The sequence below is a fragment of the Anabas testudineus genome, chromosome 6 (genome assembly GCF_900324465.2).
Source record: "Anabas testudineus chromosome 6, fAnaTes1.2, whole genome shotgun sequence".
Lineage (NCBI taxonomy): Eukaryota > Metazoa > Chordata > Actinopteri > Anabantiformes > Anabantidae > Anabas > Anabas testudineus.
The window spans coordinates 9,894,006-9,913,327 of NC_046615.1; the positions used below are offsets into that span (position 1 = coordinate 9,894,006).

A 19,322-nucleotide genomic window follows, 5' to 3' on the forward strand; every position below is an offset into this window, starting at 1 on the left:
TGGCAAATATCTTATATGCTCCTGCTGCTACTACTCTTAAAGCACAGTGTGTCTACCATGAATGCCATTTGATTTATTACTGCAGACAGTTAATGTACTCTCCGCTGCGACTTTTGGGAAAAAGTGGGTTAGTCTTCTCTGGCATTCAGAAGGTTTTAGCATACTCCTGTCTTCAACTATAAGGCCTAATGTCTAAACTGCTGAGATACTTAACATCATTGGATGAGGTCAGAGTTCAACCCTGACACTAGTTCACAGGAGAGAATGACTGTAGTTCATAACAAGTCTGACTTGCAGTGCTATGTTCCTCACTTTTGAAATGGCTGCAACAGATTTCCTTGAAATTCCTAATTTGCCACAGGTGGACTCCAGGCAAGTTCTAGACACATATCAAGGATAACTAAGGCAAGACTCACACAATTACAATACAATTTAGAGACTGGGGAATGGGAGATCTCAGTTTTCGAACTTGAATACAGTTTGTGTAGTGTGTTAACATGTTTTCACATGGGTTTATACGTTATTGGATGTAAATTAAAGGGCGATATGGATTGTATTACTGTTCAAATTAAACCTAGAAGTAATAAATTAGGTTGGATTAGATTTTATTTAACTTTATAGTCATTACACATGTACAAGAAGGATACAAAAAACAGTTCATTATCTAACCAGAAGTGCAATAAGCAGTAAGGTGCAGAATATACAGAGTGTATAGTATCTGCGCTATTACGTACATAATGTACATCTAGAAGTACTATGAACATAATATACATGTGGAAGGAATATGGACAAAATAATATACAGACATGATAATTATATACATATTTACATACATACAGTGGCAAGAAAAACTATGTGAACCTTTGGCATCATGTCTTTATTGAGAACAACCATACAATACCTTAGAAATACTTTGGAATAATGCCCTCAAAAAGGCTAATTGGAGTCAGATATTAGCATAAGTTAAGAAAATCATTTTAATTTTTAACTAGAGCTGCTCTGACTGAGAAAAGACACTCAAACTTAAAACGAATACCAGCCACACCTCGTCCAAAGGAGCCTTCAGAGGATCTACGATCAAGAATTGTTGATTTACATAAAGCTGGAAAGGGTTTTAATGCAGAAATGCAGAAAAGCATTAAATTCCAAAAGGTTCAGATACCTTTTCTTGGTATACCTCAGACATGTAACATACATATTGCAAGTCTTTCAGTTGCCACGGTTCCTAAGTGCAATACCATTTATTGGTATCAACACAGATTAACAATGTTCCAATGAATAGTTTTAAAATTAAAAAAAGCAAATGAATAAAATGATTATAGTGTTTTGCATTTTGAGTTTTCTTTTTAATGAAAAATCTGATACTGATCTTTGGTGGTCTTGCTGACATTATTGCCATAATCAGAATAAATAAAGCTTGAAGTCTGCATAATGAAAGTGAAACACACACAAAGAAGGGGAGGGGGCTAGAGTAGATTCTGGAGAGGTTAATATGGTGTGTGCCTCTGCCTCCGTCTGTTAAAATGGCAAAAGTCCAACCGATAAATGGCATGCAATGTACTTTTTTCATTGCTGATGCTATCTGAGCAGGTAGGAAGTGGAATGTGGAAGTGGAAACACACAAATTACAGTGTGCTGCTGGATTTCCAGTGACACACCCAACATGAATCCACTATGCCCTGGACTACATACAGTACAGAATACATGTAATCATTTGTACTATGTTAACATGCCTCTTGTGTCTGTCATGTTGTATATCCAGTTTGCAGTGAGCAGCTAGGAAGACTTGAATGATTTTAATAACAGTCTCCACATGAGGAGAAGGATAAAATTTAAGCACTGAATGTGTCAGGATTAATAAATTGGAACCAGAGGAGGAGTCACTGGAGGGTGAGAGAATAACACAGAGAATAAAGGAATTAAACTGACAAGAGCTGAATGGAAATGGAAGTGGAATCTATTTACTTCAGCTCCCTAAAACTAGGGTGACAGAGCCTGACAGACGCTGTTCTGGGACCAGAGATTTCAGCATAGGTGATATGGGAATTTTTTATTTTTTTTTTAAACAGTGGGCTGAGTTGCACTTTGCAAATGAATAATCCATCCGCCTCACAGACTCCCCGGCTCTCCTCAACAGGCCACCGTCTGAGGAACAAGCCGGAGGGGACAGCTGGAGGCTGGAGTTGTCTCATTTTATTGACCTCATCACACAGGGAGAGGGGAAGACAGAGATACAGAGGCGTGAGTTTGTCGCTACATGTCAGCGAGTGCATGTGCGCACAGGTGTTTCTCCGTTTCTCTGTGATGTTTAAGTCAAAGTGTGGGGTGATGTTTTTTTTATTTTTTTCTTTTCCTCCGGGGCTCCAGGGGTTTGACTTCATGCACTAGAGTTGCATCTCGTCATTGGATGTCTGAACGTGCTGACAGCTTCCATTTTCCTGAGCTGAGCCCTTGAAGTGAAGGGCACATACTAGGCAGAGGACATTTTGCACATTTCCTTTTCACTAGTCCATCACTGCTGCTGTACACCCACGGCGCCTCTCTCTCTGTGCCAGCCTCCCGTGTTGCATCCATTGATAGATTGACTGATCTGAGTCTATGAAAAATCAATAGGACAATCCTTTGAGTGCTCTTCACATTGATTTTTAGACTGTTGTTACTGTACTAACAAGTAGCAAGCTTTTCATTTCTTGGGAAAGTGTGCTCTTTTATGACTCTGTAGACAACAGGTTAAAAAAAAAAGTAATACTGGAGCACAAGGGCATTATTAGCATAAATGAGTGGGGGAAGAGGAGGAGAGAGGTTTTTTTTTTTTTCGTTTGCATACCAGAGTTAATGCAGCTTGCGTGTGCCATTCACATCAGATCACGATAGCTTTTAAATTTTCTGAAATGACAATCAGGGTGACATGCTGCCTCCAGGCATAAGCTAAAGGCCAACAGCACTCAGGTTGTTCTTGCAGTGCACAGCTTCTCTGAATACTAACACTGTAACATTCGTAATGTTTCAGAAGATTCTCAGCTGCATTTTCTTTTCATAATTTGCTCTCCAGTTTTGTTGTCTTTCTCCTCATTTGCATAATGCTATGCTTCGTTGCTTAAGCTCTTTTTTGGATACACTCACCATGGTGGTGCATTTGTTTGCTGCCTTGAGATCCAAAGAGCACTGATCCTGTTCAGAATGTCTGTTTACTCCACCCCTCTCCTGATGGTGCAGTTTGCTGTCGATTCTTAGTTTTATTATTATTATTTTAATATATTGTCAAGTCTTCTGCTTTTGTTCGTAGAATGAGGAGAAGGCTCCTTGTGGCCTCAGTTTTGGTGATGATTCTGCCACTGGATGCATGTTAGGAATTTCTCTCTTATCCTCTTTTCTGTGTTCCTCCCGTCTGTCATTCCGTTTTGCTCTTTGTCTCTATTTCTTGCTCAGTGAATGATAACAGCACCCTTTCATAGAGAGTGGCTCGGCTTCCTACACCCCTGGGCTTCTCAGATCATTGCTCTATAATGTCAGAGCAGGTTAACAGTTGATTGCTGATATTACCAGTAAAAGGAGAAAACAGCTTTCACTGCTGTGCTGCAGTAATGGATCCAACTTTTTCTTGGCTCCATGAATATTCAGCGCTCCTGAGAAGCATGGTTAAAGTTAGCCATTTCCTAATTTGGCACATTTCTCTAACCAATCAGGGATTTCAGACTTACATCTCAAATTAAATGGGCAAGGGGTGATTGAGGAGTGACGCATACATTTTATTTATGGGACTCAGTGTGAGAGCACATCCGTTCCCTACCCCTATACTGTCTAGTAGATGTGTACTGCCTTACCCTAACCATCATAACTAACTGCCTCACCCTAAAAATTACCCTAACCCTAAAAACCAGTCGAAATTGCTCTTTAAACCATAATGTCCTCACTTTGTAAAAATGTCCTCAGTCCAATGGTTAAAAATTCATCACGATGATAGCCATACAAACACACACACACACTTTCACTCTTTTTATCTGTCTCAGTCTACCTTTCTCAAGGCCATAGCTTAGAAATCTTTGGTGTGGGTGTGTGTGCGCCTGTGTGCAAATGTGTGAGCATCTTTGAACACTACTATGTTTGTGAGTGTTGGGTTGCTGGTTGGTTGTATCAGTGGCACTCTGAGCAAGCTTTGGCTGAGTGATGATGTAGCTTTACTCTGCGTGCATGCATGCGTGTGTGTGTGTATGCGTGCGTGTGCGCGCACGTGTGTGGTTTATGATAAGCTCACCCTGCTCTGTCCCTTATCTGTTCTCTGAAAAATCACACCACAAAGATAAGCTACATCAGGAATGCAATTTTTTCCCCACATTTCAATGTCTGCACCAAACGCATGAGAATCATATAGTGAGGCCATTTAATTTTCTGCTCTAATCTAACTATGAACCCACTGCATCAAGGCATAAAGATAGGGTGTAGATTACCATGTTTTATTCAAGCATACAATCATAGATTAAGATACTGTCATTTGATAAGCATTACAAGGCAGTAGTCTTTGTGGTTACAGAACTATATAAATTCAGTTTTATGGTAATATCAGCCAAAGGTCAGGCACCAGTAGGGGCTCTGTATTTCTGCGCCCTTAGTGTCCTTCGCAACTCATGACTTTTGTTGCCATTTCATACTTAGTTTTCTACCTTATTCACTCATCTGATCTCCTGTGATGTGTTTCTGTCTCTTGTCTCCTCCTGTACTTTCATTTTGCCTCATTTCTTTCATATTCCACAGTGTCCGACACTCCCAGAATAGCTGGACCAACCATAATTTAGAATCTCTTTGCTTTCGGTGCCTTTGTGCTTTTCCCACAACTGCTTGAATAAACCCTCTTTTGTTTTCTATTAAAGTAAATTTATTCAGTGGCCCAAATCGGTTTTCACACCTTTTATGTTACCTATGTCTTCTTACTTCCTTACAGCTGGAGGGACGTCTTCAGAAGCATTTTGTTAAATCATTGCTGTTGAGCCACATAATTAGCAAAAACTGTTTTTGTGGCTCAGCTTTTCCCAAGACAGCCAGTCCCCTGAGCTGGTGAATGCAGTTGAGGCGGGCATCATGCAGAATTAGAGCTAAGATGCAAACAAATAATTACCTTTCATTTGAAAACACTCAATTAGCCTCTATTTTAGAGTAAAATAATGAGCTTCTCCCACTAAGTGGAACCCTGGAGTTTCAGCTGTAATTAGTTCAAAACATAGCAGCCCAGTGGCTCAGTGGACACCAACAATGACTGTTTTATTATTATTTTAACATTTCATGTGTGCATAGACTGTTAGCAGCAAAGAAAGCCCATTTCTGCTGGGTTCGGGATTGATGTGTGTTTTGTGTGACTAAGCAACATAAATAAAAGGGAAGGCAACATATGAAAGGGAAAGCAAGAGGAGAGAAAGGGTTGGTGTGTGGTAATCAATGAGCTCTGCCGCGCCACTGACATTTTTATCTCAGATGTGCAACAGAAGCTGCCTCTGATTGCTTTTCTATTGTACACAAGAGCAAAAGAGCATTTTGTCCATTTCATTGTGTCTTGCTCACATTTATGCGCTTAATGTAGCGTCTGCCATTAAGGTGAGCGTAATTATTTAGCACAGGCTTTGAATTAAGTTGCTCGGTGTTTAAAGTGAGTTGCTATTATTGCTGTGTCTTTTTCTTTGGACTGATGGTCTGACTGACACCAATTCCAATAAGATGGATTTGCCTCTGCACAATTTGCCCATCCTTAAGGGAATACACTTTAATGTGGAAATCTGTCACAGTCAGTATCAGCATAGTGGACAGCTGCTTTGCTGACTGCATATGGCACTTGAAAGATCTCTCTATTTCTGCCTAAATATGACACATACAAAGTAATCTTTTCTGAAAGTACTATAATATAAAGTGAACCCACCTAAACAACAGACACTTAAATTATTTATGTGGAAACCTATTCAATCTTGAGTAGTTGTGTGTGGCAACATTATGTGAACTGTCTATCAGCACCGCACATCATCGTGGAGGTATTCTTGCCAGTTCCTATTTACAGAACCGCTTAATCTCAGGTTGGCTTCATTGAATGAACTGTCTGCTTCTGCAGTATTTCTATAGGATTAAAGATGGGACTTTTTCCTGGTTATACAACTCAGAAGTCAAAGTTACGACAACGATGGCAACCTTTCCTGGTCCAGAGCTTGGTTTTAGTGGTAAAAAATTAGTGGTTATCACACTATATACCTTTATTACAAGTATAAGGAAATTGTCAGACTGAGCAGCTGGCGCCACACGCTCTATCACGTGATAGTGAAAATGGCAGAAGCAAAGGTGGTATCACCAGTCTCCATCTTCTGAAAAAGAAATTTAAATAAACAGCAAGATACTTATTTGGATATCCCTAAAACTAACATGAGGTTGTCCTCATTTGGAAAAAAGTGGATGCAAATTGGCTGCCAACCGAGGAAGAACTTTTAATTAAAACTAATTACACAGTTTGGTATTAGTATTTTTTACTACTCACGTAAAGGATGTGAATACTTGCTCCACCAATGGTGCTAAAAATTCAAAGCCATTGTTGTCATGCACAGTGAGGAAAACACGTCTCCCTGTACAATTATATCCTTCATTTGCTAAAAGCATTGTTTTTTCATTCATTTAAGGATCATTGTAACTGCAGCCAAGGCTCTTATGCTGGGATGCAGTGTTTGGTCATTGCCCAAGATTCTTCTAACAGCCTTCAGGTTAATTCAGATGGCCTTAAACAAATTGTGTACTAGAGTTGTTTTCTCCTTGCAGCTCTGCAATGCACACCATTGTTGTTCACTATTCTCCCGATGGTGGACCCAATAACTTTGATACTAGTCACTGTTTTAGAGAGCTTTAGCTTCCTCTATGTTACCTTGTGGTTCCTTTTGACCTTGTGGACTATTACACACATTACGCTTGGTCTGATCCGTGTAGGTCGACCACTCCTGGAGAGGTTAACTATGATGTTTAATGGTCTCCATTTGTAGTTGAGCTGCCTGACAGTCTCAGGATGCCCTCCAAACTACATTTTTGTAACGCTTTTCAGTCTGGTGAGCATCAACAACTCTTCTTCGCAACCCTGGTCCTCAAGGACTTCTGCCCTGCTTGTTTTCCAAATTTCCCTGCCCCTACCCACTGCTGATTACCTGGATCAGGTGTGTTCAGTCAGTCAGAAGGTGGAAGATGCCACAAACACACAAACAAACACACACGTACACATACACACAATATTGGGCCATTTTCCTTGGTAAATAAAAGAGTAATTTTTATTAAATCAGTTTTATTGGGTTTCCTTTATCTACATCTAGGAGAATTGGACTACATTTGAGGTCCTATTTACACAAAATAAGGTTCACAAACTTTCAAAAGCCACTGTACAAACATACTCATTATTATTGCAACAGTCAACTGGAATCATGCACTCTCGTTCTCTACAGCCTCTATACTGACTATACTGACACGTCTCTCTATTGGATTGGTTTTGAGCCTTCCTGCACAATTTCAGTTTGCTGACAAGAAAAATTAGATTTTATTATGTCTCTTTTCCGACACCCATCACTTGAAACAGCCACAGTGAATCTGGAACAGAACAAGTTTCAGGCACAAGTGTACTGTATAATTTTCTCCTCTCTAGTTTGATAAAAGTGAAAAGAAAAATTTCCCTAGTTTCAAATCCATTTGTAACATTGGCGGGTTGCCTAAAGTATTGTATGCACATACACAGCAATGTGAAATAACATTAGGTTACAGCCCAGTGAAAGCTAGCTACATTTCTTTTTTCAGCACCACTGATCTGAAACCAGTCCCCTCTGGCCAATATTGACTGAACAGCAGTGGCTGGAGGTGACTAGAGACCAAGGCAGCCACCACAGAAGGCCCTAAAACAGGAAACCACAGAATATGGGATGTAGGAGCCACAGTATTACATTACTTTCAGTCACCTTGAAGTTTTAACAACCTCTCTGGTTGATAACGTCAGCAGAAGGCTTGAATTCCTCAGTGGAGAATGGCAAAATACTAGTGAGTACTACCTCTGATACGGAACATGCAGTAAACTGTGTCTTTTTACTTTCATTGCTCAGCAGTGAGTGGTGGGTAGAGAAAACGGGATAGGTGAAGGAATATTAGATAAATAAATATCTACAGTGAAACACTGATGTGGTGAGTGGGCTGAAGAAATGGTGAAAAATCAGAGTGCAACCAGTTGATACTTCTTTGATGCTTCACATAGCTCTTGGAAAGCTTTTGATAAGCAATCTTAATGTCAGTTGCACTCTAACTCAGCCAACGTGTAGACTCCCACATCCGTCTGCCTCACACAAGTGCGCACTCTTATAAGTTCAAAGTTGATCGAATTACAAGCGTGAAATACTTGACATTCACATCAGATGAACCCAATTTAGACAAATCACACTTCATAAATAATGTCATTCTAAAACAATCATAAGATTCTGCTTATTTTAGCAGCTACACAGTTGAGAAAGTAAAATGTTAAGAGGGTTTAAGAGTATTCGGTCTCGGTGTCCACACTTCAAGAAATCTGCCCCATTACAGAATCTACAGTTGTCTTCGAGTTTTTGTGTCCCATGTTCATCCTTATTAGCACAGAAATAGTACACATTGATTCTGTAAGTGTAAAAAAAAAGTACTCACAGACATCTATACAGCGTTTGTATTATACCAAAGCAACATAAAATGTTTATTTTAATTAGGTTAATATAATTTTAATATGTTGGAGAAAGAAATGTTTGCATTGAAGATTGCAGCAGTTATCCATGCTGCTGTGTGGTTTTACATGTTGTAGATACACATTTTAAAAACTGAAAATTAGAATTTGTTTTACTCAGTTGTAAAGGACCCCAGCAGAATCTGTGTAGATTTTAGATTGTCACAGGCCAAAAAAAATTTTTATGTGGTGTAGCTCATGTCTTTAAAAGAAGAAGAATAAAAACGAAAAGTCATTTTTAAGCTCTATTATTATATGTATTAGAGAATACATTACAATGGCTTCTTTTATTGGTGTTTAGGAGGACACTTTCAGTGCTGCCTGTCCTTCACTATATTCTGCTTTCACTATATGAGAACATAAAATGTACTAAAATATTATTTAAATAAATTGAATAGGAGATGACTTCAAAGTCATTCATTAGTGAAACTCTTATTCTACGTCATGATGGTAATTTTTCTTCCTACGCTATTCCATCCTAAAATCCACCAAAGTAGCCTCTTCTGCCTTCTTTTACTGTTTAGCCACGACATCACAAGCACCCGGTGGTTGTAGCGTTGTGTGTGTGTGTGTTCTGACACCCGTCAGTCGTGGCCAGCATTAATTCATCCCATGCTGACCCCCCCCACCTCAATGTTAAAGTCAGCAGGTGGATTTAATCAGTGTGTAAAATCTCGCCAAACATATTTAGTACAACTTTCTTGCTGATGTCAACAGCTGCTGTCTTTTACATGCTCTACTTACGTTCATGGCTCATACATTTGTAAAGCATGTGATGGCTCCACAGGTCCACTATATGCAGATTTAGATTTGGCTATAGGGAAACCCTGAGGCATGTGTTAAAACACAAATGTACCACAACTCATCCCTGTTCTCACAAATCTGAAATGTGCTAGTTTTCATAGTATTACTGTAGTACTGTATACTAAACTGAATAATAAGTGTAAACATATGTTCATCTTCTATTAATACATTCGAATTTAAAATAACTTGTTTAAAGTTGTATAAGCACTTCAATGCTAAATATCTGACTTTGTTTAAATAAATAGCACTGATCTTTAGTAAGTAAGAGTTGTTTATTTTATGTAATAATTATTTAGATTTAATTACTAATTGTTTATCAACAACTGTTTTCAATCAAACATTTACAGTCTCTGGCTTCCTAAAGTTAGGTGTTTTTCTCCTTTTCACAGTCATTAAGATTTTTCTTGTCCAGAAAAATGTAGCAATTTGTTACCTTAACTTAACTTATGATGGGCATTTTTATGTTAATGAGTAATGAAAATAATGATTAGTTGCCACCCGCTTCCCTTTGGATTACTTTTAATTAGATGTGGTGCACAGTTTAGTTAGAGATTTGCCTCAAGGCTACATGAAACTATTACAAGCTGGAGATTGGGGCAAAGCAGCTAAAGTAAGAAACTTATGACATAGCAACTTCTAGCACTGCCCAGAGAGGAGTGTAAAGGCCAATATGCATTGAATGCAGACTCGGATCATAGTGGCAGGGTAACTAATGACCAAAATTGCTCTCAATTATTATTGCTGGCACACATATATACACACAGACACACACACCATATGATTCATTCTGGTTCTGACTTTGGAGAGGCATGACTCATGGGCAGCAAGGCTACACCAACATTTCTTTCTCCATTTCAATTTCCTGAGACCCATAGACTCTTGGTCTAAATGAGGACATCAGCTCTCTAAGATTTGTCCCATACAAAGCCACCCCAGCAAAGCAAATTAGCTTTGCGCCCTACTGCAATCAATGTGAAAGTGGGTCTCATTAATTTCTTGACTCATATCCTTCATCACACCTCAGTCTTGCTTCAAACAGAGGCCATTTCCTTTTGCATGGCGTTTTCATTTTGCCATGATGCGTCAGTAAAGTCGGTCGTGGATTGTCAGATTTACTGGTGATGTCAGTGAGTTAGCTACTGAAGCACATTAGTTTCTCAGAGGAGAGTTTTCTGTTACAGTAATACATTTACTTTCCAGTCCATAGTTGTTACTGTGGCTATATTAATGCAGCTGAACTATATTGCAGTAAATATTTTTATGCTGTTTTCATTTCACTTGTCACATTTGTCATCATTTGAGGAGTTTTGCAAACCTCCCTCCTCACAAAAGCAGCCCATTTTATCTTTTAAAGCCTTAATTGCATACAAAACGAGCTTCTTGGGGATAAAGATAACATCAGTAATTAAATACCGCATGTTTACTCAGTTTATGTGAAAACCATCATACCAAGTGTTTTAAAATCTTAAAGTCTTAATTACAAATTTTTGACAAATGAATTCAACCTGGCCAGGACTAGACTGCCAGCTCTATATCAGCACTGCCAGACTGGGCCTCAGAGCTCCAGCCTCCAGTGTGGTCAGCTTACAGACAGCCAGCCTGCAGAGTCAGCCTGCAGCCCCAGGAGAGCCTTCCATCCTGCTGCGTCTGCTCTTCTCCTTCCTCACACACATCCATCCTGCCTGGTCGACCTGTCAAACCCTGCATCTCTCTCCACCCCTTCGTCTTCCTCCATCCTCCCACCCCTCCTCATCTACCCCTTCTCTTCCTCCGCTTCACTGGGCTTGTGAAGGTGAGCCAGTCCCCAGTGGCACTACTGTACAGATTGCAATGCGTCCTCGTCAAAGGGAGGCTTCTCTCTTGTGAATACCCATGTAAAAAGTGGCTGCGCTGCCCTTGTCTTTCTCTTCCTCCACCTTTTGTTTGGCTATTTTTGTCTTTTACCACACATCTATCTCTGGGCATCTATATTATTTAGTCTCTATCGTGCTTTCAGGTCAGCTGTCCTTGACCATGACTGGAGGGTGCACAAGCTGCTCCATGTGTCACTTAAGAGCAAGACTGACAAAAAGAAAGTCCCTGAGGTTTTAGGCCAGTTTGGCGACAGCTGTCACCCAATCACTTGTCTTTAAAATCTCTATTATAGGCCGTACATGTGAGGAACCAACAGTAGTACAAGGAAAACTTTAGTATAGCTCCTGGGTACCTCTAAAACATGAGGCTAATCATTTTTTATTTCAAGTTACTTTCTTTTATAAAATGTAAACACTCTCACATTCACCCCCTATGATGTAAGAAGAATAGCTACTTACATGTACTCATGTTGTTGCTTTACTCATTACAGTCACTGGCATGTCTAAAGTAAGTCACAAGGAAAATAAGAGTGACCTATGTCTGAATGAGAGAAAGCTGTGACTTTAACAGATAATGAATCAAGTAATGTTCTAGAGCCCTTATTTGAAAAGGACCTTAGTGCAACAACAATTAAAATAATAATAACTCATCTTGTCAGCATTTGATAATTACAACTCTCCCGATGTCTTTACAGTCTTTCTGTGGTTAACATTCACTGGCCATGTTATGGGTGGTAATAAAAAGGACTGTGTTTTATCTGTGATAACGTAAGAGGTGCTCATATTTTCACTAGCCAGAACAGAATATGGACATGAAATGCCAAGTTATGATGTTCAAAAGGACTCTCACCTCTTTCTGACATGAGCATTATCTGCACGTTTGCTTGTGTGCACATGAATGCCTTGGTGAGCATGAAGAGTTACGTAGCGACCCTGCTGCTGCAGGTGAACTCATTGCCTCTCCCTTTGTGTTTGTGCAGGTTTTTGGAGATTATTATCACTTCAGGCATCATGCTGTGGTGAAAAGGGCTTTGTCTGGCCACAAGGGGATGCACATCAGACTGCAAAAAGAACCACAGGTAAGACTGTTGTCAGCTCTCACACAACTCAGTGCAACAACCAAAGGCCAAAAGACAGATTGGATTAGACACAGAGGGTGTGTATATCACAAGAGAAAAGGATGCCAGCATCAATGACAGCTTGTCAAACTCTGTATCCTTTGCAGTCCGCACCGATCTTTCCATCTGTCCCCAGCCCAATCCAAGATACTGCATAGCTGTAAATATGCAAAATAAATTCTCCCAAACAACAGCTGGGGGTGCCTATGTGTTTAGCCTGGCCTTTCTCGCCTTGTAAAAATCATTATATGCACCTTAATGTTAGGTAGAGAGGGAAATTGACATTCATCAACTTAACATCCAGAAACAGGAACAGGTTTTATCCATGTGTATGTTCAGTCTTCATTTGGACATCTGGCTTTGAATCTGCTCACAGCCCAATTGCCAATTTATCCCTGGCATATGATAACTCTGCCCAGTCTGAGTTTCTGTTGATACCAGATGTGGTAGTCAGCATGAAAATCCTAACATAGGATAAGCTTTTCTTTTTTACTAGGAATTCAGGGTCTGGCAGTTCCCACCACAATTCTGTTGTAGGCAAAAAAAAAACAACACACAAAGAGATTTAAAGTCAAATTTGGAAAAACTTTTCTCACGATCTGTTTTCAGACATGCACTGCAACCCTGAACATATCTACACATTACACGTGGGTGACCTGAATGTGTGAAGCCCAAATGTTTCGAGTCAGACGTCCTGGAGATTACTCAGATTCCTGCGAGCCCCTAAGTACAAAGTCCGGGCAGTGTCTGATCTCTGCTGTGTCATTTCATGCCTGCAGGCATCCACGCCCCTCACTGAAATCAAGCTGAGTTTCTCCCCGTGTGAGAACGTGACTCAACTGGGACAGTAACCCGCTGTGCGCCACATGTACGAAAGCAGAACTCTGCGTAATGTTCGGACCTGATTCCCCCTGACACTGTCCAGACATTATATGAGCAAACATCTAGAGACAGTAACTTTGAAAATGACAGCACAAGCAAGTAGAGAACGCACTTATTATGTCATGTTGTAAACCAGCTTTTATCCATAACAAGAGCCTTTTTCTGTATTCTGTTAGAAAGAAGGGTCTTAACATAATGAATTTCATGGACATACACACTCTTGGATCTTTATTACAGCTAAATATATACAATAATCCAAACACCCTGCAGATCAAAGCACATCAACCTGGGCTGCCTCACGCTACAGCAAAAATAATCCTTGAAGAAACACTAGACATCATCTTAAAAATGCATTTTATTGTCCAAAGAAGCAAGGTAATTAGCTGTGAAATTTATAGTTTATTACCCCTCTGTGTTTAGAAGGCAGCAGGAGATTTTCTAATAAAATTTAGCTCAATATCCGTAGCTCACATTGTGTGGGAAGAATTATCTTATAAGAATAGCAGTGAAGAGATTCTGTAGATAAATACACCTTTCAAATGCTAATATCGTAAAAAAAATATACAATTCCTTTAGTTTGTATGTAAGGTGTAAAAATTGTGACAAATATTAAGGTTAATATGCTACAGTTTTGATTGTCATAGGTGTTTGCTAGCTGTGCTCATTGGCTTTGAAGCATTTACAGTATTCACGCCTGAACTGAGGGAGAAAAAAGGTTGTGAGTGATCTGAGTGTGGAAAAAAAGCCACAAAGGTTACCTCACAAACATCAGTCTGAAGGGTTTTCTTTGTTATCCAGAAAACAGGGTAGAAAATTATTCTGTTTACAGTTTTTGATAAAACACATTGTCATTGTTTCTCCTGTTACAATGTTTGTGTACTTCAAGTGCAGCAATCAAATGATTGTATGGGGAGTGTGAGTTGTCATTGTTGTCAAATCCATGTTTGCATGACCACATACACCATTACTAGTGTTTTAAGGGGAAATGTGTGTCTCTATGATTTGGATGAACTGACCCGTTTAAACTGCCATACATCTTGTTGATGGTGTAGGAGTTTGGTCTGTGTTTTAAGCATCAACTCCGGCCACAGCAGAAAATTCATGAAACCGTTTGTGAAGACAAGTGCGGCAGCCACCCAACTTAGCAACATGCTATTTCCATGTTTATGTTGGAAAAACTGCAGGCGGTGATGGTAATTGTGGTTATTTAAAAGCAATTTATGGGGGACCTGACTGGTGCTAAAAAAAGGAACAGTTACAAAGTGAGAACAGACCTGGGCCATCTGTCGCAAGGTAAGCCTGCCAAAGTAGAGCCAAAGGAGCTAGCTAGTCCAAGTCAAGAGGGCTCAACAGAGGACTGATGTGGTCTGACAAGCGCCCCAAGACATCATTAGTGAGATATGGTGACACTCGCTGAGGCTACTGGGATCAGGGGTCAGGTTAAATTGATGTCAGAGTCTGAAAGCATATGGGTGTAGAGGTGTCTGCCTGGGAGCAGGGAGAGTACTACGGTGCTCAGATGTTGATAAGATTTGCTTTGCACAAATTAGATTTAGTATGAGCAGTAACAGTGGAAAGGATTTTCTTGTTGTTGCTAAAAGGAATTTCAGAGTCGAATGCCGGGGTGAAGGACAACAGAACATTTGAAGAAACCGCAGGTCTAATTATAAACTGTCAATTTTAGGTTGATGTGTTTCTAATAAGTGAGGGGCAACGATGAAAACTAATTAGAAGATGGAAACTAGTGGTTACTGAGATTATTCTACGTTTGGCAGTGCTAACAGCAGAATCAGGGAGATAAAGCCCTATCTAATATGTTCTGAAAAAATCCTAACAGAAAGGATTTCATCTCAGCGGGTTCATCTCAGTCAGAAGGTCAATAGTTCAAGTTAACACAGCACTTGAACTTCGAGGTTGGGAGGACATCAGGTTTGTAGTTAACAACAGTTTGTCCTTAGGTTACCTATCCACCCACACAACCAAACATAGACCGAACCTCAGGCAAACCATGACAGCTGCCAAAACACACCACAGCATCAGTGAGTGGGTTTGTATATTCATATGTATCTGTGAGACCACGTGCTCCCTGGAAAAAAGCAAAGAAAAGGTTCTATTTTACCTGCTTCAAAGAAAACTGATTTAAGAGGCAATGAAAACAGAATGGTTGGATTTGGATTAGTCAGTGCTAAGCTTTGAGCTTGTTACACTGTTTCCTCTCTGTAATCCAGCTGCTGTGTCTCCCATTACCGCCATTGTCTATTTTTCTCTGCTCCGTGGTGCTAACATGCTGCTTATCACCGTCCCCTGAATAATCACACTGTGGCAAGAGGCATTGGCAGCTGCATAAGCTTTAACCGTTATGCTTGCTTGCTTGTTTGTCATCTCCTCTCCACACCCCACACCTTCTCCAAGGAGGAATGAATCGATTAGATTGTGGCGGCTGTTGTTGGTTTTGTACAAACCCCAGAGTGTGGCAGTTTACTGCATGCACTTAGCCATAGCTTTTTTTCTTTCTCTCACTTTCTCCTGCAGTTTCACTCAGAGTCAGTCTTTAGTTGTAAGAGTTCATAAGGATAAGTCTAGTGAAAATTGTAACAAACTTCAGACCAAAACCAGCAACGCATTAGTTCACCTCTCGGTGCTTCCTTACACACGCAGCTTGTCTTTGGCTCCAAGCCCAGGACTACTGCTTCCAGCTGAAGATCGAAACTTTTAATATGAGATTGTGTTTAGCCACTCTCCTTACCATAGTTATGAAAGAACTATAAATCATCAACACCTTTACATTCATTCTGATATGTCACCTAAAAGCCTTTGTATTCTAATTGGGCTTAAGGCGATCTGCGAAAAACACGTAGACACTGCAACCAGCCTTTCTATGGTAGCTCTTTTAGAGGCTTGGGGAAATCAAATTATCCAGTAATTTACAAGAGAAAAAGATTAAAAGAGCGTTCTCTTTATCATTTAATAACCCCTCAAATTTATCTTGGGGACCCTTGAGAGGGTTTTGACCTTCAGGTTGGGAACCACTGATTTATTGTTTATTCCAGTACCAGAACAGTGTGGCTCAGTAATAGGTCTTTATTAGTCCCTGGACAACAGTGGAGCTCTGTGACACGGGGGAATAATACAAAATGTGTTAATAGAGAAATCCCAAAGTACTTGTTAGGACTGAATATGTATCGACTAAATTAGAACCAATCAAATGAATTATTTTCTGATGCCCAACCCTGCAGTTCTCTTTGTTTTTCTGCTCTCCTCTGGAACGTTTCTCAGAGACATACTTAGAGTGGAGGAGCGGAGGTGTTATGTTCTATTTGAACTTGACGACAGATCTCAGGAACTATCTGTGCAACAAAACCAGAGACAAAGTGAGCAATCTGTCAAACAGCTGTTGAACAAGCAGACCACGGACCTGCTGAAGTAAAATGTCTTTGCCAACTAATCTGCAGTCAAGTGAATAAATTGATGAACTGCATAAGAACATTGCTACTTGTTAGTAAGCCCAGTTTGTTGTTGCTATTGATCTTATCATGGGATATTTGAATAGATTAATAGACTTATCCTTTAACATATCTGCTTTCTCAGCAAACAATGGGAATGGTGATTCACAGATCATAACACAGGCCATCTCTCCACAAATGATACCATCATGGCTTCTCCTTAGTCATCCCGCAGGAACCCCCTGTGTGAGATATGGAATAATTCATGTGTTTCTATGTTAAGTGGATTACAGATCTAGCTCATGTGGAGAATTTGTCCTTGTCTCATGAATGTTTCTTTATCTAGTTGTTTATGTCTAATATATGTTCTTGTCCCAGACCTTATTTTCCCAGCCATGAAGAGTGGGTGTTCTGGCTGACATTTAGTGCAAAATATTTCATAATACAGTAATAAAGAAGATGAAATAAAAAATAGAAACTGGATAGCTAGCTAGTTGAATGTGCTAGTTTAATCTAGTAAGCTAGTAAAAGTTTAATCGTTTTCATTAAAAGATATAAAAATGAAACGCTATATTAAATACCGACAGTAGATTACTGTAATCAGATCATCATCTGTTTCATTTATCAGTTGTAATTTTGTTTTAACACCAGTATGTTGTATGGTGTGTAGCTGGGAGGTCAGTTATGCGCAGTTCTAAATGTAATGACTTAAGATAAATGATAATTAGTCTGGGTTCACTTAAATTAGGTTAATGGCTTCGTTCTCTAAGGCAAAATCTAAGCTACAACACCCTCAGTAGCTGTGCTGAACATTTTCAGTTTTATTTAGGCCAAGAACACGTTATCATAAAATCAACCTCACTACCAGAAACAACTCAACACAAAAAGAACCAAAATACAAGTATTACCTTGAGGAGCTTATATTACTTACATTGTGAAGGAAATTCACGAGTTGGGACACACTGCACTGAACCAGTTTACGCTTTGTCACCTTCCCCAAAACATTTGCAAATGATATGTGTCTATTTCTATACAGTGTCCACAGATTAGCGGTGAGGAGGAAATCATCTGTAAAAGCTACTGTTACCTGCACTTAGATGTGGCGGTGTAACGTAGCCAAACTGAATTCAAACACATTTTTCATCATCTCTCACGTTAGTTGTCCTTTTAGCATTGATCGTTCTCACCACTGTCAATCATATTCACAGGGCTGCATGCCTGTCAAAATAAATAGATACAGACATGTAATAAAACTCAACGGATACAAGCTCAGTGGGCGAGTTATTTTAACCAGCAGGTGGACAGACTTTAAATGATGTGTTATCGTATGCCTTTTGGCGAAAGATGTCTGGAGTTTTACATATTTATTTATTTTTGCTGCTTCAGAAACAGAACTATAAAATAGCATTTATTGCGTGTGGGACATAATATTACAGCCGCCCACCCCTACAAAGCCTGTACATATCCCAGCAGCCTTCAGGAGTTCAAAAGCCCTCAGTGTAGCATGCTGTAGAGCAGCCACTTTCCCTCTGCATCTCAGGAATGAACAAATTAGATTTGCTCCACATCCCTGCTTCTCTTCCTACTTATTACTTTTTGAACACAGCTGGGGCCTAGAGTCTGTGGAACATTGCAACAATTTCTGAAATTAAAGCATTAGTATTGACACAATAGCATGTGAATGTCACTGTGTAAGCTGTGAATTTTCTGTGTGTGTGTGTGTGTGTGTGTGCCACTGTTTATACCTCAGGTCTTATGGACGGAGCAGCAAGTGGTGAGAAAAAGGAAGAAGAGAGACGTCTTTGAAGATCCAACAGACCCTGATTTCCCAAAGCAGTGGTACCTGGTGCGTGTCAGTCTATATGTTTTGTTTTATTTGCCTACACCTCATTAGTCTGTCGTCGTGACTATACAGTACATTGAGAAAGTATTCAACGCCCTTCATTTTTTCATTTTTACCACTCTGAGCTCCAGAGATCCTGTGTGGAGAAGAGACAAAGTTCCAGAAGGACAGCCATCACTGCAGCCCTTCACCCATCTGGGCGTTATGGCAGAGTGGTTAGATGGAAGTCACCAGACCAGAGAATCTTGTTCCTCACAGTCTGAGAGTCCAAGTGGGCTCTTTGTCTGTTTTCCACTGAGAAGAGGCTTCCGTCTAGCCACTCTGTCATAAAGTGATGGACTGTATGTTGAAAATATAGCAACAAAGTTTTGTCTTAAAACATATCTTTTAAAATATCTGTGTCAGTATACGCACATTAAACAATTTCCCTCTGGGATTAATAAAGTTTTTTTAATCTAGTTTTTTTTTTTTTTATGTGGGATTTGCAGTGCCAAACTTGTAGTTCTATAAAACTTACATTTATGTGTCAGCAAAGAAATTTGGGTTGTTTCACAGAAGAATATGTAATTTACTTTTATATTTTGTATTCTATTCAAGCACCTTTAGATTTTGAGACTGTGCAGAAGGTCGTTGTATTCC

General features: G+C 39.7%; 1 protein-coding gene across 5 annotated transcripts in view; it reads left to right on the forward strand.

Moving 5' to 3' along the window:
- Positions 1-19,322, forward strand: part of furinb (furin (paired basic amino acid cleaving enzyme) b) — a 69,229-nt gene that overhangs the window by 22,281 nt on the left and 27,626 nt on the right. For all 5 annotated transcript variants that reach the window (XM_026365163.1, XM_026365164.1, XM_026365162.1 and 2 more), the window contains 2 exons: positions 12,378-12,476; positions 18,591-18,686. In XM_026365163.1, coding sequence (XP_026220948.1) covers positions 12,378-12,476; positions 18,591-18,686 — 195 coding nt within the window. The remainder of the gene's footprint in view (positions 1-12,377; positions 12,477-18,590; positions 18,687-19,322) is intronic.